General features: G+C 41.1%; 2 protein-coding genes across 10 annotated transcripts in view; both read right to left on the bottom strand.

The window, feature by feature from the left end:
* The window catches only part of cacna1bb (calcium channel, voltage-dependent, N type, alpha 1B subunit, b), a 220527-nt gene extending 217978 nt beyond the window's left edge, over positions 1–2549 (bottom strand). For all 7 annotated transcript variants that reach the window (XM_084934715.1, XM_084934713.1, XM_084934717.1 and 4 more), the window contains exons 1-2: positions 2426–2549; positions 932–1244 (exon numbers count right to left, since the gene is read on the bottom strand). In XM_084934715.1, coding sequence (XP_084790841.1) covers positions 932–1244; positions 2426–2486 — 374 coding nt within the window. In that variant the 5' untranslated portion in view covers positions 2487–2549. The remainder of the gene's footprint in view (positions 1–931; positions 1245–2425) is intronic.
* A 1984-nt stretch (positions 2550–4533) lies between these two features.
* The window catches only part of ehmt1b (euchromatic histone-lysine N-methyltransferase 1b), a 41474-nt gene continuing 20394 nt past the window's right edge, over positions 4534–25613 (bottom strand). For 2 of the 3 annotated variants that reach the window (XM_084934712.1, XM_084934711.1), the window contains exons 2-26: positions 22691–22781; positions 22082–22602; positions 17585–17840; positions 17320–17468; positions 16710–16862; positions 16488–16559; positions 16232–16334; positions 14982–15095; positions 14117–14394; positions 13137–13369; positions 12843–13055; positions 12679–12761; positions 12080–12186; positions 11798–11920; positions 11588–11689; positions 10089–10193; positions 9838–9992; positions 9572–9742; positions 9316–9460; positions 8474–8551; positions 8203–8318; positions 7968–8054; positions 7221–7299; positions 6913–7082; positions 4534–6001 (exon numbers count right to left, since the gene is read on the bottom strand). In XM_084934712.1, the coding sequence (XP_084790838.1) occupies positions 5812–6001; positions 6913–7082; positions 7221–7299; positions 7968–8054; positions 8203–8318; positions 8474–8551; positions 9316–9460; positions 9572–9742; positions 9838–9992; positions 10089–10193; positions 11588–11689; positions 11798–11920; positions 12080–12186; positions 12679–12761; positions 12843–13055; positions 13137–13369; positions 14117–14394; positions 14982–15095; positions 16232–16334; positions 16488–16559; positions 16710–16862; positions 17320–17468; positions 17585–17840; positions 22082–22602; positions 22691–22781 (3894 nt within the window). In that variant the 3' untranslated portion in view covers positions 4534–5811. Of the gene's footprint in view, positions 6002–6912; positions 7083–7220; positions 8055–8202; positions 8319–8473; positions 8552–9315; positions 9461–9571; positions 9743–9837; positions 9993–10088; positions 10194–11587; positions 11690–11797; positions 11921–12079; positions 12187–12678; positions 12762–12842; positions 13056–13136; positions 13370–14116; positions 14395–14981; positions 15096–16231; positions 16335–16487; positions 16560–16709; positions 16863–17319; positions 17469–17584; positions 17841–22081; positions 22603–22690; positions 22782–25613 lie in introns of those variants that run through there. The other variant, XR_014800754.1, reaches the window with a different exon arrangement.

Below are 25613 nucleotides of genomic sequence, written 5' to 3'. Positions count from 1 at the left end.
TGTGTCCACATAATTCACATTAGCCAAACAAACAAAATCTACATGACCTGCTCACTTTACACTCTGGTATGACTTTAATGTAATCTCATATTTGTTTAGTGTGTCATTTTATATTCATTTTCATGTTGCTTTATTTAATTTTTTATATACATATTATGCTTTGTTAAGCAAGTTTATTGTATTATATAACGCTTTAAATAGAATTTTTAATGGATTTCATGATTTTCATTTTCTTACTGGGCATCTTTTTCTTGTTTTTCTTCATTATGTAAATGAGCTCCAATGTTAGTATTACCTTTGCTTCATCTAAGTATTTGTTTAGTTATGTAATTTCTTTCTTTCTTTCTTTCTTTCTTTTACCTTTATACATTATTTAAGGTTTTATAGACTACATTTAATGTTTTAGCTTCTGTAACACAGGAATTTCACAACTTTGGGGATAAATAAACTTATCTTATTTCATAAATTTAACCTTTGCCACTGTATTGCAACAGATTTTATAAAGGAAGGTGTTGCCTTTTCAGCCTGAGTACACTTTATTTTAAAGCTAAACTGCATGGTGCCATTTATTCATGAACATGAGACAACATTTCACCATTAGCCATAAAACTTCAGACTTTTCTTACCTTTTTTGTATCTAAAGTATTCGGTTCATGTTAAAGTAGTTGCTGTGAAATGCTGATCATGGATGCAAACTCATTAGATATGACTGAGGAGACATCTGGTGGTTTAGCTGATTTACTGCAATAAGAGTTACAGACACTTGTGCTGTAGTTAGAACATTAAATCAGCAGATGTTTGTCCAGTTGTGTGCTGGAAAAGCTGTTAAAATAAAAATAAAGAATGGAAAATATCCAGAGCACAGGATTTGGTGACAGGATTAGTCTACCAACAGTATGATTTCCAACCAGCCACACCCAAACTGTCTCACCTCTGATTAGTGGAGGTGCTCTTCAGGTTGTCATGCTTCTTTATGGCCTCCCGGACACCATCTCCCATTTCTCGTCTGCTCATCCCGTCCAGGTGCAGAACAGTCTCGTACTTCTGTTCTGGGTCCTTGTCAGCGGATATCCATGAGGACTCCCCCTGCTCTCCAGTATCTGATGGCCCCGGCTCCTCCTCCTCGTCCTCTCTGACCAGCTTCTCAGGACATTCTCTCCTGTCAGGTGACCGAGCCCAGGAGTCTAAGTACTCCGCCCCCATCGTGAGCATCCTCCAGGAGCCGAACGTGGCTGAGCGAACCGCTGGAGCATGAAACAAGTAAACAGGATGATATTTATCATTTCTGATGAGTAGAAAGAGTTTATAAGTTTAATATTCTAAAGCTTAAGACTCACTACATTGGCTGCCATTAAGAACCCTCAGATTGTAAAGAAATATATACATTATACAGGAATATATACAGGCATTTTTTCAGTTTATTTCTTCAAAATATATTGTGCAGTTTTATTTTAGCTTTTGGGTGGAAACAAATGCACACTGATTATGTAGAAGTCTAATAGAACTCACAAAAAGATTCACTTGGCTTTAAAATTTAATACAATAAAATGCCATTAAATGCTTGTTTTAAACAATCAAAGAAAAAAAGTTGAAAACACTATAAATATATTATAAACACTGCAAATTTTCAAGGCTGTATGTGTCATGGGCTGTCACATTTATATCACCAAATGTGTATACGTTAATGATTACGCACCATTTTTTCTTCTTTACAACTTTGTTTCAGTTCTGAAAGGTGCCCAGCTTCTGTGACTGCACACCAAGCCTTAGACCATCACCACTCCTCCACCGTGCTTGACAGCAGCTCACTGAACTTTAACATTTAACATGCTAACTTTACATGTGTAATGATGAGATTTATGTAGCAGCTGAAGCTGTTTGAGCATCCTGGCTCAGTAACACCTACTCAGGCCTTTTTTAATGATAAGAAAATAACTTTTTTTTGCGCTGTTTCAAATTCTTCAAGCTCAAGTTTAAATCTGTAAAATCTGACATCTTAAACTCTGTATACAAAAGTAGACTAAGTTTGTCAAACTTTCCATAATCTCCCAAGATAATCTCAGCCAATTTTACAGCAAAGATTCCCAAGAACTTCCAGAGACCTGTTAAATTAAAGGTCCTTTAAGGCCGAGACACAGCATCATGACATGCTTTTGAACAGTGAAATGACTACACATCTCAGAACTGAACACAATCTTCTATATAAATACTTTTTAAATGCATAGTATTCATGCAATTACAATAAAATAAAGTTAATTTGTTTGTTAAGCTTCTTGTCATTTCTGAGACTTTAAACAGGAGCTACTGACACTCGAGTTAATCTAGAGGCCTTTACGCACCATTTACTGCCGTTATAAAGAAAAGAAATATATGGAAGGCAAACAAACAAATACATCGAATGTGAGCAATCCAGAGTTTTACTTACCATAAACCACGGTGGATCGTCTTTCTGCCCATCTGGAGTAGTGAGGAACGGCTTTCTTCATCGCTGCTCTGTAAAGCAACACAGTTCATGCAGGTCTGCTGACAGGAGGCTGCCCTGTATGGCACCATGTGAAGGGACACCAAAGACCAAAAGAAAACTTTCTGCCACCTTGGAATGCGGAAAGGCTGCTTCCTGTCCTGCCAAGCTAAGAACCTCCTTATCAGACCAGCCATCTGCAATGCTCGGGGAGAAATTTCTCTGATTCAATTATCGACTCCGTTTTCGCTGTCCACCCTGGTAATCAGGAAGGGAGCAATCATCAGCCAGTTTATGAGACCTACAAGGCTTGCAGATGCACAGTCACTCACTCCCTGTGTTGTTTTTGCTATTTTTTTTGGGGGGGGGGCTACCTGCTGGCGCTATGGGGACATTTTTCAATCTTGGTCCACCAGGGGTCTTACAGCTTTGCTGCTTGAGTGACAGCATTTCAGCCTTTACTTTTCTGTTTTACATTTATCTGACAGCTTTACTGTGCAGAATAAAGTTTAACGTCCCAGTGTAAGAGCAATACAACAAGAGGATGATTTGGTTTCCCCTACTGGATCTAAATTAAAATAGTCAAGGATATATAGTGTTGATTTAGGCTGGCCAAGAAACCCTACTAAAAATGAACTTTTGAATTATTTACAAATACTAACCACTGTTAGCTGAAAAGAGGACCATTTATCCATTTAAGCAGATTTACTTACAAAAGACAAATCTATTAAAGCTACAATTTATGAGTGTATTCTTCCACGCTTGTTTCATTTATAGCAGAGTTTAAGAAAAAGGTGTGAAACTGATGGGTCTGCTCACTCCCTTTCACAAATATTATTTAAACTGTTTCAGTTGCATGTACACTGCAAGCTGCTTTGCAACATGGCAGCAATCCAATGGGCGTAACATGCATGTAGATATGGTCATGAACGCCTGGTGAAGTTTAAACTGAGAACCAGAATGTAGAAGAAAGGTGACTTTGAATGTGACATGGTTGTTGGTTTTGTCAGTATCTCTGAAGCTGCTGATCTGCTGCGATATTCCCCCGACAACAATTTTTAGGGTTTACAGAGAAAGGCCTGGAAAAAAAAAAAAAAAAAAATCCAATAAGCAGCAGTTCAGAGGATGACCACAATGTTTCAAGCTGATAGGAAGAAACAAACCAAACAAACAATTACAACCAAGGTATGCAGAAGAGCAGCAGACCACCACACTGGGTGCCACTTTTTGGAAATTGGAAACAAATTTGAGTCTCGATTTTTGCTCCAACATTCAGACAGTAGGGTCAGGACTGGGGATAAACAACATGACAGCATGGCTAGTAGAGCACCCTTGGGATGTGGTAAACAGGAGATTCCCATGTGTATGTGTGGATTAGTTGTCTCATCTGTAATATGATGAATATTCGATGAATGTAGGAAACTCCCATTAACCACACAATATACAACCCCCCACCGCCCCAACAAAACTCAGAGAAGATCCTATTTTATCGTGCCTAGTTTAGTCTATTAGGTTGTATATTTTGGCATCACACATGAAGCTTTGCACACCAATTTTTATAGCCGATTCTCCCCCCCAGAGCTATACCGACCAAGATGAAGTAAACAAAGGGTCACACATTGGTCATTTGAACTGAAACATGAGACACGAGCACTGAATAATGTTTAACTACATGACTTTTGTAGACTTGATTGGCTAGAAAGCCCAGAACATTTTGTTCCTTGTATCAAAAAGCAAGAGCTCTCTGTTAGAAGAAGTTGCTTTTGGTACTTAGTCTAAACTGCTACAGAAATGAACTCATGACACAAACAAGATGCTTTAAAAATCTAAACTCATTAAAAGGAGGCTGCGTATGAAGCGTCAGCCTCTCAGGTGCTGAATATTTAAGCCCATCTGTCAAACCTGGGCTGCTACTCAGTTTGTGCTGGGTCAAAGTGCCTGCAGGCTTCACCTCTTTGAGTAATGCGTTTGTGGTTGACAAAATAAAAGCTAAGAGGAAGCAGTTTCTGTTCTAGCACAGTTTCAGGAATGCGTTCAAGCAGATTCCAACAAATGAAGCATAACAGGATAAATGCATTAGTATTAAATTTATTGAAAAAGATACAACCAATCAGATGGATGGTTCACGGTCCAGAAATATGTAACAGAACATAATGGAAGTGCATTTTTATAACCTTTTTTCCACCTATACCTTTCAAGACTTTGCACAACAGTCACTGCTTTACTAACAACATTTAAAATGACAGGTTGGCTTCTGTCGGCAAAAATCATGAAACTAAAATCGACTACGGCAACTACAATTAGAAAACTGGAGATAAAATTAAACTTAAAAAAAAAAACTTTAAAACATTCTCTTATTTTACAAATTATGTTCACTTGGGTAATAAAAATGAAAACAAAAGTAAAAACCTTTGTCAGCACCATTTTCTTTTTTTTTTTTCCTTGCTCATTTTCACTTTAAATCAATTCGTCAACAAGAACAGCGAAAACGTCCGGCACGTTTCACACCCCGTACACATGCTCAATAAAAAGGTCAGCCAATTTATTCAGACTAGAAACGCCTCAATGCTGAGGAATGGATTAACATTGTTCCACTTTACAACCTATAACCACTTGAGGAGCAAATTAAAAGCAGTCCACTTCTTTCTCTTTAGTAAATTCATCTTCAGGTGTCGTGAAAAATGTCTGAAATGTCCTTTGAAACACTCAAAGATGAATGACACCAAAAAAAGTGGCAACATAATTTAATATTTATCAGCTAGTTTTGCTGGAATGGTTCATGGTCAATAACGGCAAAGGTTAGAAAAGTAACACCCAGCTGTGCGCTGGGGCTGTCTTTGCAAAAGACAATATTACCCTTAATCAGTGACCTCAAATTCTTTGATGACTTTTGTAAAAGTCCACTGAAAATCGTCAGTCGTGCCAAAAAAAAAAAAAAAAAGAAGGAAAAAAAGGGGGGGGGGTGAAAAAGGGAAAAACAAAAACGCACAGTTCTGCTTTCCAGCAAAGTGAAGTATGAAATGTAAAGACTGTTTTATCGTCTCTGTGGCGTTTACTGTGCGTGATGACATCACCCCCTGCTGTTCACATTACATACGGCGGAATAATAGAGCAGGAGGTTAGTCCAGGATGTGATTGTGCATCTCGTCTTTAGGTTCTCAACAAAGGTCAGTGGTCCGTGGTTTCAATCCAAAGTGGAGATACAGTACAAGTTCACCAATGAAAGTTTAAAGAGGATGTGGACTGGCGTCCCCGTGTGTCCGTCAGTACACGAGGCCAAACTTAGTGTGTGGAGCGTTTGTTTGTTTTTTTGTTGTTGTTGTTTTTTTGTTGTTGTTTTTGTTTTTTTTTTAGGAGGGACTGGAAGGACTGTTGGAAGAGCTGGTGTCAGGCGACGCGCTGGGCTGCTGCTGGTCCTCGGGTGTGCTGTCCGCCTGCAGGGACGCCATTGCCGCTGATGAGTACCTGCACTTGGATGAGCCACATTCACAGCTGAACACCTTGCTTTTGACTTCCCAGAAGTGGTCACCATAGTTAAATCTGAGAGGAGGACGACAGAAGAAAGGAAATGTTTACATAAAAGTGCTGCTATGCAACCAAAACTACATTTATCTTACAGCCAAAAGCTTCTCGCTGGTTCACGGCAGTTCTAAATGTAAATCCAAATGCTGTAAATTCACAGCAGTTAAAAAGTAATTTATTCAAATATTTCTTGCAAATACAGTCAGCAGTGGTTAAAAGTTAGCATTTTTTATAAACGGTCCATCCACTTTCTGCTGTTTATTCAGGTATGCCACTGACACTGTGGCAGTGTCAATTCAAAGCTCTCCAGATCCCCTTCAGCTCTTCAGCTGACATTCCAAAACCAGTTCAGAGACACAATCTCTCCAGTTTGTCCTGGGATCTCCCACCCAGGAAGCTTCATCAGCTAGCTCATTGTGATGTGGAGAAGCAGTGGGTCAACCCAGGGCCCCGTGCCTCATTCTTGCATGCCACTGTTGCCCTTAACTGCTGAGGGAGGGAGATGCTGCATTCAGGAGAAAACTGCAGCAAGTCCGGCACGTCTCAAGAGCCAGTATAAATGGCAATGGTACCATGGTGGACACAAACCAGAAGCTCATTTCTGCCACCTGATCCATGATGTCACTCTTTCAGTCACCACCCACAGCTCATTTCCCACATGTAAGGGTTGGAACTAAATAGCCGTGCTGATCTGTAGCAATTCATCACTATGACATTACTAGACCCCAGAAACGTATTTATATTGCTCTGCTGTCTTGTACAGCGTTGCTGTTTTTTAACTTTGTTTGTTTTCCTTTGTTTTATTTGTTCAGATTTTCTAAGGGGTGGGGGACAAAAAACAAACAAACAGGGGACTATGTGTTATAACAACAACAAACACAACATTGCAGAAAAACAGATGAACATAAATTAAAATAACTAAAGCTTACCCAAGCTCCTCTCCAGCTTTGATGTTTTCACTGGCAAAGAAGGCAATGTGTGGAAAGCGCAGGTCCTGGTGTTTCGTGAACACTCGACAAGCGAACAAGTTGGGCTCGCACATGTGGTTGAGGAAGCGACTGATATTTCCATAGAAACGAGCATCAATGCAATAGAGATCCTGTGGTTTGCAGAAGGGGGAATAATAAAATAAATGAAAAGCTCAAATAAAACATTTTTTAAAAGAATTCTGCATAGAAGGAAGAAAACCAGAAAACAGTCCAACGTCTATTCAAATTTTTCTTCACTTTTACTTCACCTTGTCATCCAGGCTGAACAGGTAAGCATCATTTTGCCTCATCTCTGCTTCTGCTTCAGAGATTATCTCACCGACATACCTGTTCAAAAACAGACGGGCCATGAGGGGCGGGAACATTTTAATATTCATCTTTTGTTCACAAGTTTGTGACATGAACCGTGCAACACACCACAGACTTTACAGCCCAAGCTGGTTTGCAACACCCGTCCCTAGAAGAGTTTTTAAAGCACATTCAGAAAATCAGTCACATAAGGCACGAACTGCAGTGTACCGAAGGGCCGTAAAACAAGGGGCAGCACATTATTCATGACCGATTCCTCTTTGAAAAGCAGTGATTTCAGCCAGGGTCCAGTCTGACTTCTGTAGATAAAAAATCCAAGTCATTTATAACCTTCTGTGTTGGTCGGACATGATGTACCACTTCCTTTGCTAGGACAGATATTTCTGATCCTTCCATGCTCCTGTTTAAAACTAAACTTAACCAAACATCTGGTTTTGTATGTGTAATACTTGCATTTAGACTACTGACAGTCGTCTTGGGTCAGTCTTGGGACCATCTGGCAGGAGATAAAGATAAAGCTGCACGTGCAAGAATAGCATTTTAATTTTTCCCAAAATGAAAACAGAAGTGATAAAACACAAAGTCGTGGCTACTATTCTCCTCGTTTTCAAACTATAAATTATGCTGGGAAACACTGAAGGATCGATCCCTACAAAACAAGCGTTATTGGGCTGTCTTTGACTTACTCGCATACAAAGGTCCCTTGTGGTATGTCTTGCAGTGCTTGGACACCCCAGCCTTTCTTACTGGTCCTGAACAGCTGGAGTCTGGTCCTAGAGGACCAGAAACATCTTTAAGCAACACTCATCTTTTTTACCTTCACACAGCAAGTAGTGCAGCTCTTCACATCAAAACTCTGTTATATACACATGCTGGCTTACAAAGCTACAAATCCTTTAAGAGTTGTATTTGTTAAATCACCTGAGTCCGTTTTGCACTACGCGGTTCTTGCAGGTCCTCCAGCAGGAGCACGCATGGTTACACTCAAAGATGAGAGGAGGCTCCTCTCGGCAGAATTCAGGTAGAAGTCGACCACTCTAAACAGGACAATACACACACATGTAGTGCTCTCTATGAGCTTGATGGTTTCAACGATGGTAGTTACACTAAACTGTAGTGATTTAATGTTGGGTAAAGCTTATTTTATTAAGGTGTAGGCACACTTTCAGACTCGCAGATTGCCCATTCTTACCTTGTCGTACCAGCAGCGCAGACTGAGCTGTCCACACATGCAGATACTCGCAGAGCAGTCTTCCTTACAAACACAGTACTGCAACAGAGCGGAAAATAACATAGGTCACTTCACAAACTTCACAATGCAAAGAAAAACCTATAGGTCTTTTTAAAATGTCTAATGGCACTGTATTACTGATGGCTTGGATCAAATGCAACGCAAAAGACGTTAAAACATTTAACCGAAAGTGCCGGAACAGTCTGATCACACATTCACTCCAAAAGTAAACTTTTGACCACAAGTGTCCGCAAAATTAGGTGATCTGAATCAAACGATTTCAACCTTAGCAACAGAAAGTGGACTGAGATAAGTGAGTGAAATCACAGGACTTCCTGTGAAGTTCTGGTAATGTGCTGTAACTTGTTTCCAGGTTTCAGCTGCACCCTTCCTCCCCTTGGCAGTTATGACCCAGCATTCGTGGATTCACAACGTGATCGTTTTATTTTTTCTTAAATACAGATCCAAGTACATTGTAAGTTGTGATGTGAATTCTGTGTTATGTTGCAACAGTGAAGAATCTTCCATAAATTACTGGGTCCAAATCTGGATCGCCTCCAAAACTTCATCACTTCTAAGTGGAAACGCAAATTCATCTGCAACTTTTTGAGTAAAAAGAAAAAAGGTTTTCTTCTTGAACTGTGTTGACGATCATGGATCTTTGTGTTGATGACAGGGTTTTCTTCTGTAAATCTGAACTTGCTGTTCTTCATGCAGACAGTTTCCTTTTAGTTTGTCTCTTTATCATTTGTTGTTGGGGTTTAAGTAATGTTGAAAGCCTAATCAGATGGCCTTTAGCTCACCTGTAGGTGTGTTATGTTCCTGTCAATATTCATGGGGGAAGTAACACAGTTTTCGGGGATGTACTTGTAGCCATCTGGGTAAGGTTCACTGTCAACTGCGTTGACACAGGGGATGGGAACTCGCTCTTGCCCTAAAGCTATGTCACTGTAAATGGACAGAGAGACAGTTTAGGTGCTTTAATTTGAAAGAAACAGGTGGGCAGAATCTTGACATCGCTATTTATGATGCTTTATCCCTCCCAGCCTGGTCTTTAACCTGTGAAGGGCTTTCTCTTCTGCTCGACTAAGCCTAATGTTTTTGGCATCCCTCTCCTTCCTGTTGGCCTGCAGAGCGGCCCAGGCCTTCGAGTTGTGGCTGCAGCAGTCTGGGGGAGTTTCTCCCTCGCGGTTCTTCAAAAACACATCTGCTCCTCGAGACAGGAGGAGCCTGATGAGACAAAGAACGCATTTTACTGACTATCTACGACAACAATTACTTTTTTTAGCGCCGTTTTTATTCAGTAGGTGAGGCTGGCAACTCACGTGATGCAATCCAGGCGATTCTCCCGAGCAGCAATGTGTAGAGGAGAGTCTCCGTGGATGTTGACAGCTTGCAGATTGCAGTGAGCGTTCAACAGCAGCTCCGTTATCTCCACACTGCCAGAGAATGCGGCCCAGTGAAGGCAAATGTTTTCTTCCTAAATGAAGATAACCCAAATAAACCCACAATTAGCCAACATTTAATTCTTCTGCAAAGGATTTCAAACCTGGGGTGGAGAGACTTCTATGCTAACCTTGTCCCTGATGCTGCAGTCAGCTCCTTTAGTAAGAAGCAGCTTCACCTGGTCTGCATGTTTGTACTCTGTGGCCCAGATCATGGGCGTCCAGCCTCCATCATCCTGTGGAAAATTAAAAATGGGCTTGAAAATCAGCTGAAGAAATACTGAAACAACATCAATCCAACTACATATTGGAATTCCTATTAAAAAAAAAAAACTAAGAAGAAAAGCACAGCTTTTAATTTTCAGTCCTCTTGAGTACAGAGTAGTAAAAGAGGAAAGGCTGCTTCATTACGTCAAAGCTGTCCTGATGCTACATATAGCAAGTTCAAACATCTTAATCCAAGACACATGCAGCAGAGTGCAGCACGTCATGCATCAATTATTCCCAGAGAACCTTTTAAGCCCAGTTACAAAGTGCTTTACAGTAAAAATACACACCTCGTGTGTCACATGAATGGAAAACAAGTAAATCAATGAATATTTATTTTTTTTAATGGGAGTTACAGATCATATGAAACATATTATTCATTACTGAGCTTTGAGAGCAACAATTTTTAGTGCAGGGGACATCAGTCAACCAAAACATTTTAGCTCAGTGCAAAATGTTTGCTTTGTAGGCAGTACACTGAATAAATAAATAAACTGAATACGAACGCACATCCTAACGGGAATTACTATTATATAAAACTTTGTTTATCATCTCTCAGATCTGAAATTTTAAGAAACTTAAAAGACTGGTGTGGAAGTATTTTAAACAGTTATGGGGAAAGGCATTTTTACAGGGTTTCAACAAATGTAGCTAAATTTAGGATTATGTTTTAAATTCTACTTTAAATGTCTCAAAATGAAAATTTGAAAACTGTACAAATTCTCTAGGATTGAGACAAGTTTCATGTGTACTCGTGAGCATCCACAACAACTTCATCTATGTTGCTTGTCAGAACTGCTTAAGCCATCAGATTTAAGCAACCAGCATCAATTTCCAGGTTTCAAATCTTCTCTGCTTCATTGCTAAGAAAGGAAGGCTAACATATTTTGGACATTTTCAATAACAATGTCAGAAAAATTATTTCTTTGCAGTTTTAGAAAAAGACATTGAGACATTAACACACACTGAGACCTTATTTTTGATTAATGATGCATTTGAGACTTTTTAAGGACCCTCAGGAACCTGGACACCATGTGTTTCTTTGCCCATGGATCAGAAGCTTGATACCCCCTCATCTACAAAGCAATCATCAAACTACAGCCAGAAAACCAACCTTTTGCTAAGGTTGAAATCAACTGGGAACAGGGTGACTATGGGAAGCTGAAGTAAAAGCACACATTTTTTTGTTTTCTTAGAAACTAGGATAGCTGTTTTTCACTGCATGTTAAAGCTAAGCTAAGCTAGTCTACACATGGCTCTGTAGTTAACACATAGACAGCAGAGTGCTGCATCCTGAAGCTGTACATTTCAATCTTGCAGCCTCTCTCCTTCTTTCACAAGAGACATTTTTAAGTGTACTAACCTGGCAGTTAATATCAATCAGTCCAGTGGACAGAAGGTGCTCAACAATCTTGTAATGGCCAGATTTGGCCGCTAGGTGGAGGCACGTGAACCCTTCAACATCCTGAGAATGGCAGAGGATTTAATTATTGATTCAGGTTTAGTCAAACATTTCACCTGGATCTTTAGTTGGCTGATGGGAACCTCGGAGAAAAATCTGGTGCATATTTACCTTGTGCATGGCACTGGCTCCTGCTCTGAGCAGGTACAGGACCACCTCCATGTGGTTGTTCTCACAGGCTTCCATCAGAGGAGTCCGCTGATCTTCATCACACATGTCCAAGTTTGCACCAGCCTGAAACATCAGACAAACAGCTAATGTAAAACAGCTTCCACAAAATCAGAATCATTAATATTAGAACAAACCTCTGGTTGAGATTTTTATTTTAGTTTTTGTCAGAAAGTTACTCAAAGTTTAATATTTCCGTCACAGAGATGTGAAGCACAAGGTTACCTGAACAAGCATGTGGCAGATATCTTTGTAACCTCCCTCTGCTGCTGCGTGCAGCGGGGTGCGTTTATTCTGCGATTCCATCTTAAAGTTCGGGTCAATACCGTCCACTGGAAGGTAAAGGAAGGCGAGTAAGATGCATGAAAATATCCACCCCCCCCCCCCCCACCCCCAAACACACTTCTGTGTAAACTATGCCAGCTGTCCAACTTAGAGCAGAGCTAGTTTTGATGGATAATTTGTTTTTTTAATGGCATCATTTGTGATTTTACAATTAGTATTTGGATCAAAGTCGGCAACTTCTTGTCACATGTTGGATGCATGTGACAGGAAGTTGCCAGCTTGTGGTGACAGATGGGCTGAAATTGTATACAGTGTGTGGACTGTGTATTTAGGCTGGGGGTCAAGGACTTTGTAAGTTTTCTGTGTTTGTCTAATGCTACCAAATGCATGTGGTAAAATTATTCATAATAAAATTTGAGTGTCATGAAAAATACACCAGCTTCCTGGAAGAAAGAGCAAAACTAGTTTTGGCAGACATCACTACAAGGTGAAAAATGAAAATGAGTGCAGATGACAGAGCCTGAACTGGATTTACGTACCCAACATGAGCAGGACCTTCTTCAGTTCTCCTTGCTTGGCAGAGAGGTAAAGTTGTTTAGGGTGGAAGCGCAGTTTCTTGGGTCTGATCAAACAGACACAAAAAAATGAATTAGCTTGTAAATGGCTTGTGGTCTTTTAGGTGAATTAAGGTGGGTTTACTTACTTTTCTGTGTCGAGAGCCACCAGGATGCTCTCTAGAGTTTCTCTGGGTCCTGGAGTGAGTGTACACAGGGCTGTTGTTGCCATCCCAGCCTGCAGGGGGGCAGCCCTGGAGGACCCAGGAACAGCAGATGTGTCGAATCCATGTGCAGAACGAACAGGCAGCGAACTGTCAGCCCGGCCACTGACTTCAGCCCCCACAGTTAAACAAGAGGAGCTAGAAAACAAGTGAGAACAAAAGTTTAAGTTCGGCATTTTGTAATAAACAAACAAAATAGTTCCAAAGTTGCATTTTTACCTGCCAGTGGTCGTGTCTGCTCGGCCCTCAAGGGCTCCAGGCGTGGCTGGCCCATGTTCAAGAGCAGGGGGCACGGTGGAGGTGGTGTCAGCCTTGGCAATGGTGACCTCCTTGGCCTTGCTGGCCTCTTCTCCGCAGTGAGGACAGAAGCTTTGACCTTTCAGCACTGAGGCACAAGCGTGATGGAAACGATGAGAGATGTTGACATCTGGTTGGCACTCCATGAAGGTCCCCTGTGCAGGAACAACAAACAGTCTCTGTAAACAAACATTCACAAAGCACATGTCCTCTGACCACGTCTCACACGAAAACAGTGTCTAGGTTGCTTCTGTAAACCTACAATATTCACTCATAAGAGCCCAAAGGAGGAAGAGCCCTACAACCAACATCTGCCAAAGAAGAATGGTGAATGATGTGAGAGTCCGCCATAATGAAAACAATTACTTCAAGTTTCTCCTGATAAAGTTAGTTCTTCACGATACTGAATCATGACGTGTACTTAATGAGTGAAAAGACTTACTGACATCTAAGTGTCATCCAGGACTCACACTTAGAAATCTGAGGCACAAATTAGGAAAGTGTTTAGTCAAGACTGTCAAGCACAAACTTAAACTGTGTGGTCTTATGGATCTGTGAACGTACTGTGTGTATAAACATATTAGATGAGTTACACATTCCTTACAGGAGCTCCACAGATCTATTAAAAGGCCTTGAGGTATGAGTAAAGGAGCCAAAGAAAACAGAAAACCTCAATGGCTTCATTGAGAAATGGCAAACGCATCACATGCTGTGTCCTGTGTGAAAGCGTCATTAACCCCAAAGAACTGAGATTAGTGCAGCTTCTTCAATCTTCAGAGTAAATGCAGAGCCATTTACCATGCAAGTGTTTCATCTGTGTAAATTGTTCCATTTGTGACAGTAGCTGCAAGTTAAACTGCAGCCAGAGGCCTGAAACTGATTGGCACGCAGTTTTCACTCACCGCTCTGCAGAAGAAGCCGCAGCCCGGACAGCACTGGTGCTTCACCATGCCGTTGCGATGGTCCTCGCACAGAACGAGTAGCTGAACGGAGTTGGAAGGACGCATCATTTCATGTTTCACTACAGCGTCCTGGCAGCGAGTCAGCTGTCCATCTACACTCTCTGTGGCCATGCACTTCCTGTCTGCCAGAATGAGAATTTCTCGACTCTTGGGGGTCTCCATGCGGCAACTGCAGAGCGGAAGCTCCTGAGCCTCCTCAACCGCCGACCCTGAAGTGTCTGAAGAAAGAAAAGAGCGTGGCCAATGAAATCAGCCACATTGGTCTCACCAGGAATAGAAAACTATTTATTCAAATCAACAAAACAAGACATTTAACCCTTTATCACCCAAATATCACAGAAGCCCTTTGGAGGTTTGTTGGGTTTTTTTTGTAACTAGCAAATTAAAATCGAATACTCAATTTTCACCACTCTCTCAGTTCTGTAGCATTTTGTCTTTTAAAACCTTGTGGCTCCATTGCTTTGAATGTGTGCACTATAACAGCTCCTGATTGACATGAAGGGAAGGAAAGAAAAAAAAAAGATCCAGCAACCATATTAACAACCAACTTCACAGCAGAAATAAGCATGTTTACAGCCTGCTATGAACACACTTTTGGCATCTGGATAGGTTCCACTTCGATAACAACTCTTGAGTGGTGCTTTTTTTTTTTTTTTTTTTTTTTAGTAAGTAACTCATCCACCTGGATACTGAAGTTAGGGGTGTAGATGCTTCGACGGGTTTTGTGGCACAGGCAGGTGGAGCCAATCTGTGTCTGAGGCCTTACCTCTGGTAACTGGAGTGACTGAACTAGACTGAATCTCACCTTTGCTGGGTGAAGGCGTGCTGAGGCTGACAGGTGGGACAATCTGCGTGTACTCCTTGTGATCATGGGGTTCGGCTGGAGTTGGAGCCTGAGGCTGAACAGCCACCTCCGGCTCTGTGAGAAAGACGAAGGATAAGAAAATACTTAAGGAAGAGCCTTGGTGAAAAATGTTCAGACAAGATATAATTATGGCATTTTTCCTTTAGTTCAAAGCAGCTGCAGAAGTGTAGATGTATATCAAACAGGAACAACAAGTGCAACCAGTTGGGCGCTGGGTTTGAACTGTGCCATGTTTTCAGACCAACGTGGATCTGAAGTTTTAGTCAGCTTGCAATCTAACTTTTGTCATTTTAGTCAATAAAAGCCAAAGCCACCCTGTAGAGTCTCAGACAGATTTTAGGGTTTAGCAGAGGCTTAAACTCACGTTTTTAGAATCCAATTTTTACCCAGAAGATCACCAGCACTGTGATTATATACATTTTTAAAGCTCATTTTATTAATTGAGCAACTATTTACACAAATATAATATACTTTTAAAATTAAATTGTCAAAAATGGCCAGAAAATACATAGATTTCTGCCAAAATAAGCTAACTTAACTGTGTGCTGTAATCCTGCGTGCATGTATACTGAAAAATACTGCCCGCCGCCAGATACATATGTATTTTTCGCTACCAAACAGCTGGAGACGTGGCCTAGGGTTGGGTTAAGAGATATAAAATGAGGCAATATTGCCAGTAAAGCTATCTCCACCTCTCACATGGGATTTCAAGCTCCCTCTAAAAAAGGAACCTGAATCAAGGAGACAGACAGAGCTGCTGCAACAATTGAGAGCTTTGTTTATTGTTTATTTTGTGAATGTGCAGTTCAGATCTGAAGTCTGAAGTCAAGAAATAAACTCACCAATCAAGGTGAGCGGCACACAAACAATTCACATGTTTTTGAACTAAAATGACTGTTTGTCAGTCTGGCAGCAGGTAAAGAGGTGAAAAGTTTATTTAGAAAAGAATCTAAATAAAGCCAGTGTATAAACCGATACTGAATCTATTAGGTGGCTAAAATCAGTTCACTGCTGAACATTTACCCAGCAGTACATAGTTTCAGTTTCTGGGGTTAATGTCGGTTTCAATTATTAGAATTATTTTCTGTCATCCACTTGCGACATGTTTCTCTCAAGAAATAGCATCAGTCAGCCTGAGAATATTGAGATAGGTGATTGGGTGGATGTGCATATAGAGGAACAGCGATCACCTTTGGACTTCATCCTCCTTTTTCGTTTCCTGGAGGGCCGGAGCCATGCGCTGTCAGCTTTTGTTTTCTTTTTCAATTTTTTCTTCAGACTTGACTCTGTGCTCTGATGCAGGTGAGAGTTTGGCCACAGGGATGATTTTAACAACAGAGAGAAACAAGAAAAAAACCCAAAACAAAACACATCAATTCTCTTCTATTTTTAGCTAAAAGAGGGGGTATGAGATGCAGTTGGAGAAGTGGTGGCGAGCGGTCTTACCAAGTCAGATTCAGTGCCTTCCTCCTCCAACTCTTCCTCTCCAGATTCTTCAGACTCCTGCTCGTCTTTCACCTCCACCAGGAAAAGCAAACAGAATTCATCAGTAGCATTTAACACATAAGACTTTCACTGCAACACATTGCATTCACAGTTATTCAGAGTTCCCACAAAGAAACAACCACACAAGGTTTCAAGAGAAGGAAACAACTTTTATTCTCCAACCTGAGCGATGGATTCAGAGGTTTCCTGCGCAGCACTTTCCGGTTCTTCTGATGGCTGCTGTTGTTCCTCCTCTTCAGACTCCAGATCTTCTGACTCTTCATCCTCAGATGCATTTCCCACTTTCTCCCCATTTATGCTGGCCACCTCTTTAGCCTGCAAGACAACAAATGGAAAAAAGTGGATGTAATGTCATATCTTAAACTGCATGCCTTAACAGCAGCACCTCAGCATTTCCGAGGTCATAAATGAACCTGAACAACTTCCCATTAACCTTACCATACCAACAGTCCTGGTCTGTTTAAAAAACTAGGAAAAGTTGTCGGAGACGTTGATTGAAATATGTTCTGTTCTTAAAAATGCAATGGCACATCTAATATACAGAGCTGGGGTCATATATGACCATTTTTAATTGCCTATGTCTCAGTGGACAATGATTGGAATAATTTATTCCACATGTGGCAATTTTTTCAACATTCAAGTGCAGAAAATGCATGAGAAGCGTAAGACTGAAATACTGTCAATGTATGAGAGGTGCCTCGAGAGGCTAAATGAATACGTGTTATGCTTTCTTTTAATTTTGCAAATTTTTGAAAAGATGAGAAGCACAGACCTCTGGACTCTTGGCAGTCTGTTGTAGTTCCTTAAACATTTCCAGCACAGTTCTCTGCTTTAGCACTTTGGTTTTCTTCTTGGGAACCAAGCTGTACATTCCCATTCGCCTCTTCTTCTTACGGGATGACAGCGCTCCCGAGTAAGAGCCTAGAGCACAAGAGAACACCACATTTACAGCAGAGTGTTACCGCAGACAAACATTACACTCCGCTCCAATTTTTAGTGCATTAGCTTTTGTGATGTGTCGCTGGAGTCAGTCTAACCTAGCTGGAGCTTGGCTTGGACAGGAGCAGGAGAAGCCGAAGGAGCTGCCCGTTCTGCAGGAGCTGGAGGTGGCTGTGGTGGAGGAACAGGTGCTGGTGAAGCTGATGATGCAGTTTGTGCTGAAGATGGTGTATCTGGTGGACTCTGAGGTAGGTGGTTCTGAGAGGGTGACTGCGGTGAGGATTTCTGCAGGTCGGGTGCAACATGAGACTCCATTTTGGCACTCTTTGCTTCCCTTAATTCCCTGTTAAGAAGCTGCAGAGTGGCAGAAGCATTTAGGATCAATGTGTTACAAAAGGTTTCCTCATGGTTAGTTCTTGTTTTATTTTCTTGTTTTTAAAACCAATTTTCATTCAAATGGATTTGTTCCAGCTCCAGGATCCCCCCCACCCCCCACCCCCCACTCTATTCATGGACTCCATTAGAGCAGCTTAGCATGATTCAAGTACAAAATAATCCATATTTATCGTATACTGGTTCAGCTGATCAGCTCATCCTCTGTCTCCTAACTTTAAACCTGTGCTCACAGTCAGAGCTGTGGGTCCGAGATGTCCACATAAGTGAAATCTGCACGCACTGACATCATAAAGAGCCAAGAACAGAAAAACTCCCTCAAACTTGAGTTTGTAGAAGTAAACCAATTGAGCTACAAAGAGTGACTTCATTATCTGAAACTTTGGATATGCTTAATATAAGCATATGATTGTAACAGTATATTTATGGCAGAATAAGGAAAGTAAACAATTTTATTTTATTTTTTAAATAAAACCTAAATATACACACACTAAGTAAAATAAAGCCAACATTTTTAGTGTTGTAATGTCCACATAGTGAGCTACGGTTTTACAACCATTCAATTAAATATTTCCAAGTAAGAAGACTCAAATACACGAAGGCTCCATCATTGCCTGGGGCTTCATTTCAGCCAGTGGTGTTGGGAGAGTACCATCAGATTTTGAACCACCATTCATTACCATCTGCAAAGCTTCTAACTAGCAACAGCTTCATTTTTTCAGCATGAAAATACAGACTACAATAGAACGGTATCAGCCATGGACTGGCCTCCCCAACGCCTGAACCTCAACATTACTGAAGCAGTGTGGGATCAATGTGATAGAAAATAACAAAAAGGCTGCCGACATCAAAAAAGGAACTTTGAATGTCCTTCAAGAAGCCTAGAGAGTTATTCCTTACTAGAAGGTTTTCTAAGAGAGGCCAACGTGTGTTGAAAAATGAAGGTGGTCAATTTAACTGTTTTTGCCTTATATTCATTTTATATTTGCGCATGTTTCTATACATCACTGAACCTCCCTTTCATTTTCCTGAAAACATATAAAGCAATGAGTAGCTGCTCGAACTTTTGCACAAACACATTTCCTTATATACTGCTAGCTAGTTAATCTGTATCTATAACTGAGTATCTAAAGTGTGTAAACAAATATAGTGGAGTAAATGCTGCGCCCACTCTCTAGACTCCCCTCTGCAGGCTGCAGCTATTCCTGCTAGAGAGCCAGGATGGCTAATTCCAGCCTGCAGCTATTTTATTAAGAAATATCCTAAGTTTTATTCAAAGATGTAGAAGATAATGTGCACAGATTTTATTTGAACTTCCTTATGCAGTAATGCTGTCGCTGTGTAAAACAAGCCAGTAGTGGAAGGGAGCACCTAAAAACACTTCTTTCTCTGTCAATCTCTTGCTCTTTTAAAAATAAATAAATAAATAAAGATTTAATTTATTCTTTTATCCTTTACCAAGTGAGTGGCAGACAGGAAATGACAAGCAGTAAATAGCTCAGGGCTGACGTGAGCCTGGGCTTCTGCAGTAGGCTTCCAGCTTATGGGTCACTTGCTAAACCAGGTAAACTTCATGAAAATACTGACTGTAAGAAATATAAAGTGGTTTTACATGTCCGAGCACAATATCAGTGTCACAAATGCAAGAGTTAGTGAAGCCTGTGAAGCCTTCAGCTGTCAGCCATCTTGGCTTTTTGAAACTGAAACTAGGGGCTGGATCTGACTGTGAAACTGATGGTCACAGCACGCCCAGTAGCCAAAGAGCACACCCTGGATAATCCTCCTCTTTTATTTCAATAATGACTGCAATTTAATCAAATTAGGGTGTTTTAAACAGCCTGAAACTACTGACTGAACCCATAAATTCTTCAAGGTTTTTACTGAGGTCACAGGACAAGGAACTGAGGCTGTATAAAACTGGTCACCAGATGCTGGCCAAGAATGCAGGCTTAACTTTTACTGCACTTTTACCATTGAGCCCTGTGTTTGCTATAATTTGCTCTTGTTAAAATCTTGTTCATTCGTATCGTTTATCATCTGCCTTCATATTAGATTAGAGAAGCTGCCTGTTGAGCAGCTGGCTCGATGAACCTCAGAGTGAAGAACTTGTGTGCCCCATGCCCGCTTCTGCTAATCAAACCAAAAGGTCTGAGAATTAAGCCTGCTTCCTGCTGCAGGCAAGTAATACAAATCTATCTATATTTCAGGAAATGTTTAAGATGTTTACATTTTTACATATCTAACAAGTTTTGACTGATAAAAAATAAATAAATAAATAAAAAATAAAGTGTTGAGGAATAATTTCCTTGTTTTTCTCTGTTTCATAAGATATGCCTCAACATGTTTGCCCAAAAGTAAATAGACATTAAAAGTTCAGGCGCCAGAACCACAACCCATTTAAGTGCTAAAAATCGTTATCAAACTGGCTGAAAAATAAAAAATTCAATTTAATACTTATGCACTAGACCCCTATTCTCCAGGATAACACTGCTATACGTTTTTACATGATAGAAAAATCTCATATCCAGATAACAATGACACAGCATGCAAAACGAGATTAGATCATGCATCAGACAGCCTCTGATGAGGATGAAAATAAGAGCTACTTAGACAACATCCAGCTAAGTAAAATGCTTTGAAAAATGTGCAAGAAACCTGTTTTAAACCAAATATTGCAGACGGCCAATGACACCCCTCAGCCGCCTAGAAGATACACCTATGGTATCAATTTAAAACTCCTACATTGCTTCGTTCTTGAGTCATGTCATTCATAAACTTGGGTCTCCATGATGCCTGCCTCGCTGGCCGGCAAGGTGATGACACCCATCAGCCTTTAAGGGCTGAGGGGTTTAAAAACAAACAAACAAAAAAAACTACTATAGTGTATTTTCCAGGCACTGGTCTCATCAGGTAGGATTTAAAAATAAAATTTGATCAGATTGTTTTTAAGGGGGGGGGGGGGTTCAATTTCCAATTAAAAGTTTCACTTTTCACCAAGGAGACCCATTACATTTGTTGTGGTTTGCACAAGGGCTGCAGGTAATTCTTCTTATTGACAAATGTGCACCCACATGAGGTGTTTCAATGGTGGCAAGTTCTTCCTTCCACCCATCTTAGTTTTAATGACAATCATTTCAAAAGCAAAGTTCCACAAAGGTCCCAATCTTTTCCATTTCCACTCTGCTCCTTATTAAATGTTCCTGTCAGCACCTTTGTAAACAGTTCTTAAGAGGTAGGAACTTTTAGTGACATTTCAGGTAACAAAGGCAAGATAAGATCCTTTTGTGAAAAGAGCCACAGGTCTAAAAAGGAAGCAGTCATGCTCGAGTACACAACTATATAATTCTGTTTCGACAGCTTGCAGCTTTGAGTTTGGGGAAGCCGTTTTTCTGGTTCATCAGGACAAAATACACATTTGCAAAGCCAGATCTATAAAGAAATTGTTCTTTATGATTTGCCTAGTCAAATGAAGTCAAAAACCACAAGAAACAAGAAAAGAAAATTGGGCTGGCCTACATAGTCACTGACCTCAAGGTCATCAAACACCCTTGGGATGAAATGAATAACACACCATTACTCAGAGGAAATGTGGTTGTGCTCAAATTGCTTCTAATACCTGCCTTTATAGTCGCAGATTAACCCTGTAAGCTCTAACATCAGGGTTAGGGTTGATGTGTTGCAGCATGCATGAACTACTACTTTAACACAGCTCTGTAACCATTCACACTCAAGTGTGAGGCACCCAAATGCTAAGGTGTGGATACTCAGACAGAAATGACCACGCTTCAGCACTGGAACAGAAATGGAAAAAGTTCAAACAGGAAACAAAATGTATGAGGAGGATGTTTTCTGCAGAACATCTCATCTTTTCCTACGTTTTTAGCATCTCCCTCTTTGCCAGCTGGGAATCTGAGAACTCCTGTGTTGATGTATGATAGAGCTGCTGATATAAAGCATAATGCAAGCCTCTAGCAGTTTAATAGTACCCTAACTATGAAACTGCTATTGAAATTGCATACAGGACAATATAAGCTGTATTACTATAAGAGTTGCTGCAGGGATAAACCTGTTGTATATTGTTAGGGCATTTCTGAATTACAGATTTTTCCAATTTGGCCTTCAACTATTTTTATTCCTTAAGGTGTCGAAAAAAACAAATCTAAAGCAAACATGATAATCCCTTGCTCTTGGTCATGGTTCACCTTTTGTGCAGGGCTGACAGCAGGTCTGGACATGGTCTTGCGCGCTCTGTGTACGGTGACTGGTGCTGGAACCGGGGAAGGAGATAAACTGGGGCCATTTTTAGTGTCTGGTGTCCCCTGCCCCGGCTTTGTCCCTGTACTGGGGGCAGTCCTTAGTGCACCTGAACTCTGTGCACTCCCAGATGCCGAGGCAGGGAGGGTTTTGGCTGCATGCCCCCCTGTCGGTGAGCCCGAGGGCAACCAGTTAGTCCTGTGAGGGGAAACTCCCAAACCTGGTGCCGCTGCAGCGCTGCCTTCCTGCTCCGGCTGCTGCTGCTTAGTGAGAATGAATCCATTGCTTCCAGTAACAGAACCATGCGGTGGCTCCGTGTCAGACGTGCCATTTTCATTTAACAACAGTACAGTCTTGTTATTTCCTGTCGTCAGGTCCTTGTGGCTTGTGTCGTCGCTCTCGGTGCCGTTCAGCATCACCTCTGCTGCAGGGGAGAAGGCCAGTCTGTCTGCTACCTCTTTGTCTCCATCTTCGCATCCAAACAAGACAAATTAAATCACAATGTAAAACCATCATTTACACAAATAAAACACATTCAAGCGTATTTAGACAAATACCTGACTTCTCTTCTCCATTGCTTCCTGGATCGAGTCCCTCTTTCTTTGTGGATCCACCTTTATCCACGCAGCTCTTGGCTAGACCAGCGGGCTGATTTAAAGAAAAACAAAAACCAAAAAAAGTACATGTGAGGGAAACTGTTAAATTAAGCTTTATTAAATACATTTTTTGTGGATAACATTATCAAGTGGCTGCTTAGTTTGTAATGTGTCTAAAAACAGGCCCCCCAGGTGTTCGTTCCTAAAGCCTAAGACTATCTGAAAAGTGAGTGTAAAGACATATTTCTTGATAAAAATACCCCAAAAATTCTGGTTTTAGCTTCTCAAAGCCACATTTGTGATCCAGGCCTAAGCAGGCATATCTCTGAATTAAACCATCATCCTTCGATGCACCTAATCCTGTGTAAAATCCTTTTTTATTTGTGCTTTTCAGTGATGTATCAGTGTCAGGAATACTGTAGAGCCAGCCAAGAGATTGGGGGCCACCCCTATGTACTCTCATCGTCTCCGGCTTCTCTCCTTATATGCTACAACTAACCAGTGGAGCAACAGACACCTGCCACAGCTTCAAAAGAAAACCAAATCACCCATTGACTGTCTTTACATCTCAGAGATAACAGCAGGAAACATAAAGACTCTTCCTCCGGAGCAGACCTTCATCTTCATGCTCACTCTGGAAAAACAGGCCCAAAGGAAACAGGAGGCCTTGAAGGAAAAATCATCGTGACTTCACTCTCATGCTTACTATTAAGGTCTACTTTGTTGCAAAGCCTTCACTTTCAGCTCAAATGTCAACATTTAGTCAATCTAGGCCAGTTCAACCTTGAGGAATTACACAGAACCAGCACAGAAAATAAAGATTTACACTTTCCCTAACCTCATAAGACTCATTTAGGGCATATTTAGGGACAGACACGTGCTGATCAGTGGTGAGAGGTCATATCTGATGAGAAGTAAGTCAGGTACTGAAGCCGATTGCCCCAGGAAAGCAGAGGACTCATTTTCTTCTCACATTAAGCCAATCAAATATAGTGTGAGTGGTCTGCCATGCATCCTTTCTCCCTGTTTGCTTCCCAAGTGTCCACCATCCAGATAAAAGGCAAAGCCTATCCAACAAAATTATACTTTGCATAAAATATCAGTTAACCTTTATGAAGGAAAGCAGAGGACACATTTTCTTCTCACACAAAGCCAATCAAAAGACCTGAGAGAGAATAAGGCCACTATAAGCTAATGGATTCAGTCAGTTACTCTAAAGCCTCTCCTCAATGGCTCAGACAGTCAGACTGTGTGAGTCCTGATCTGCTTACAACCGAGACTCCAACTAAATAAACCGTCAGGAAACATGTCCCTGTTCATGCTCCTGAGCCAAACATGAACCTAATCAATTAGCAACAAGTCCAGGCCAAGGACTGGTCTGTGAGGGTTTGTCCCCAAAGAACATCTAGTCTGGGACAACCCTCTTTGGTGTATGATCAACATGGAGGAATCTAGTGAACACTTGTGAGCGTCAAGAGAAGAAGAATCTTTTAGTTCCCCCCCCCCCCCATGGTTTGAAGAAAGCCAGTTACACAAAAAACACACAAGCCTCAGCCCTCCCCCTAGTGGTGAAAAGTGGAACATACACAGTGGAGACAGGAGAAGGGGGAGGGAGGGAGGCAGAGAAGGCTGTCTGCAGATCGCCGCCATTTCGCAACCAGATTGTTTACTGACACAGCGCAGCCATTGCAGCAGTTTTCCACTAGATGGGGACTGAAGGGGTCTGGAAGCTCATAGATGGGAATATGGAGGCTGCTGAAAGAAGCTCCAAAGCTGAAACCAAGGCTGTGAGAGCTAATCAGAGCCTAAGCTGCAACTATGAGTGCACAAAGAAGGCCCCAGTGGTTGGACTTACTAGTGATATTACACTATAAATATTAGAAAGAAGCTCATAGCACTATAAAGGATCAGTCTTTCCTGTCCATACAACTTAATGTGAACCTCTTATGTGACAAGGCAGGTGCTGATGTGACCTATCTTTAGATCTGCTGAAAGAGACCTGAAAACAAGTCAGAGAGAGCTACCAAACCACAAACACATTACACAGGCAGCTATCAGGCTGCCGGGGCTGGCACTAACTACCGAGTACCTAAGTACCCAGATGAGATAAAACAATAATGAACCCTGATCCCTCAAGAATGAAGAACCAATTTGCAAAACCTGTTCTCTGCTGTGATCTGCTTACATAAAAGTACCCCCCTCCCCCCATCCTAAAAAATGCCCAATCGTACAGATCACCCTGACATTTAACTTGCTACCACTTCACAGTAACAGCCTGACACTGTGCTAAAGAAATCTGGCAAAGAAGCTCTTTTTCCAGGTGGTTTAGGGATTGAAGCTGCAGACTGTAATTGCAAAAAACCCTCAGTTTGAATAGTCTGGGTGGCCTGTCATGCTGCCTCTCTTCTAGCTCATTTCCTGTCGTTTCCCAGCTGTCCACTGTCTAGATAAAAAAAGGCAAAGATAGCCTTAAAAATAATTGACTTGGCATAAAATTTCAGCTAACCTTTATGAATATGTCAATAATTAACCCGCCATGGGACACATTGTGCAAATGAACCAATGACCCTGAGCCAGAATCCAGCAGCTGGTAAACATAGAAGCTCACATCACACCCCAATGTACTTCCTCTAAATTAATAAACAGCATCTGCAGTATATATCTGAACATACTGTAGCCTAGACAAGGGCAACAGTGACCTCATTACTACATACTGACCACTGAGAGAGTAGAGAAGAGAAGGGATTAAAGATAAAGGTATAACCAAAAAAGGTGGCTGTACCTCACTTTAGAAAAATCAGGTGAATTTCAAGATCTTCAGGAGGTCACGCTTATCTTCCCATATTGAGATTGACATTTGTCATGAAGTGATTGCTCTAATTCA

Source organism: Perissodus microlepis, chromosome 7 (assembly GCF_051167445.1).
Source record: "Perissodus microlepis isolate ML-2025 ecotype Zambia chromosome 7, ASM5116744v1, whole genome shotgun sequence".
NCBI lineage: Eukaryota > Metazoa > Chordata > Actinopteri > Cichliformes > Cichlidae > Perissodus > Perissodus microlepis.
Note: the sequence above shows the minus strand (reverse complement) of the source record. Positions and strands in the feature narration are given on the sequence as shown.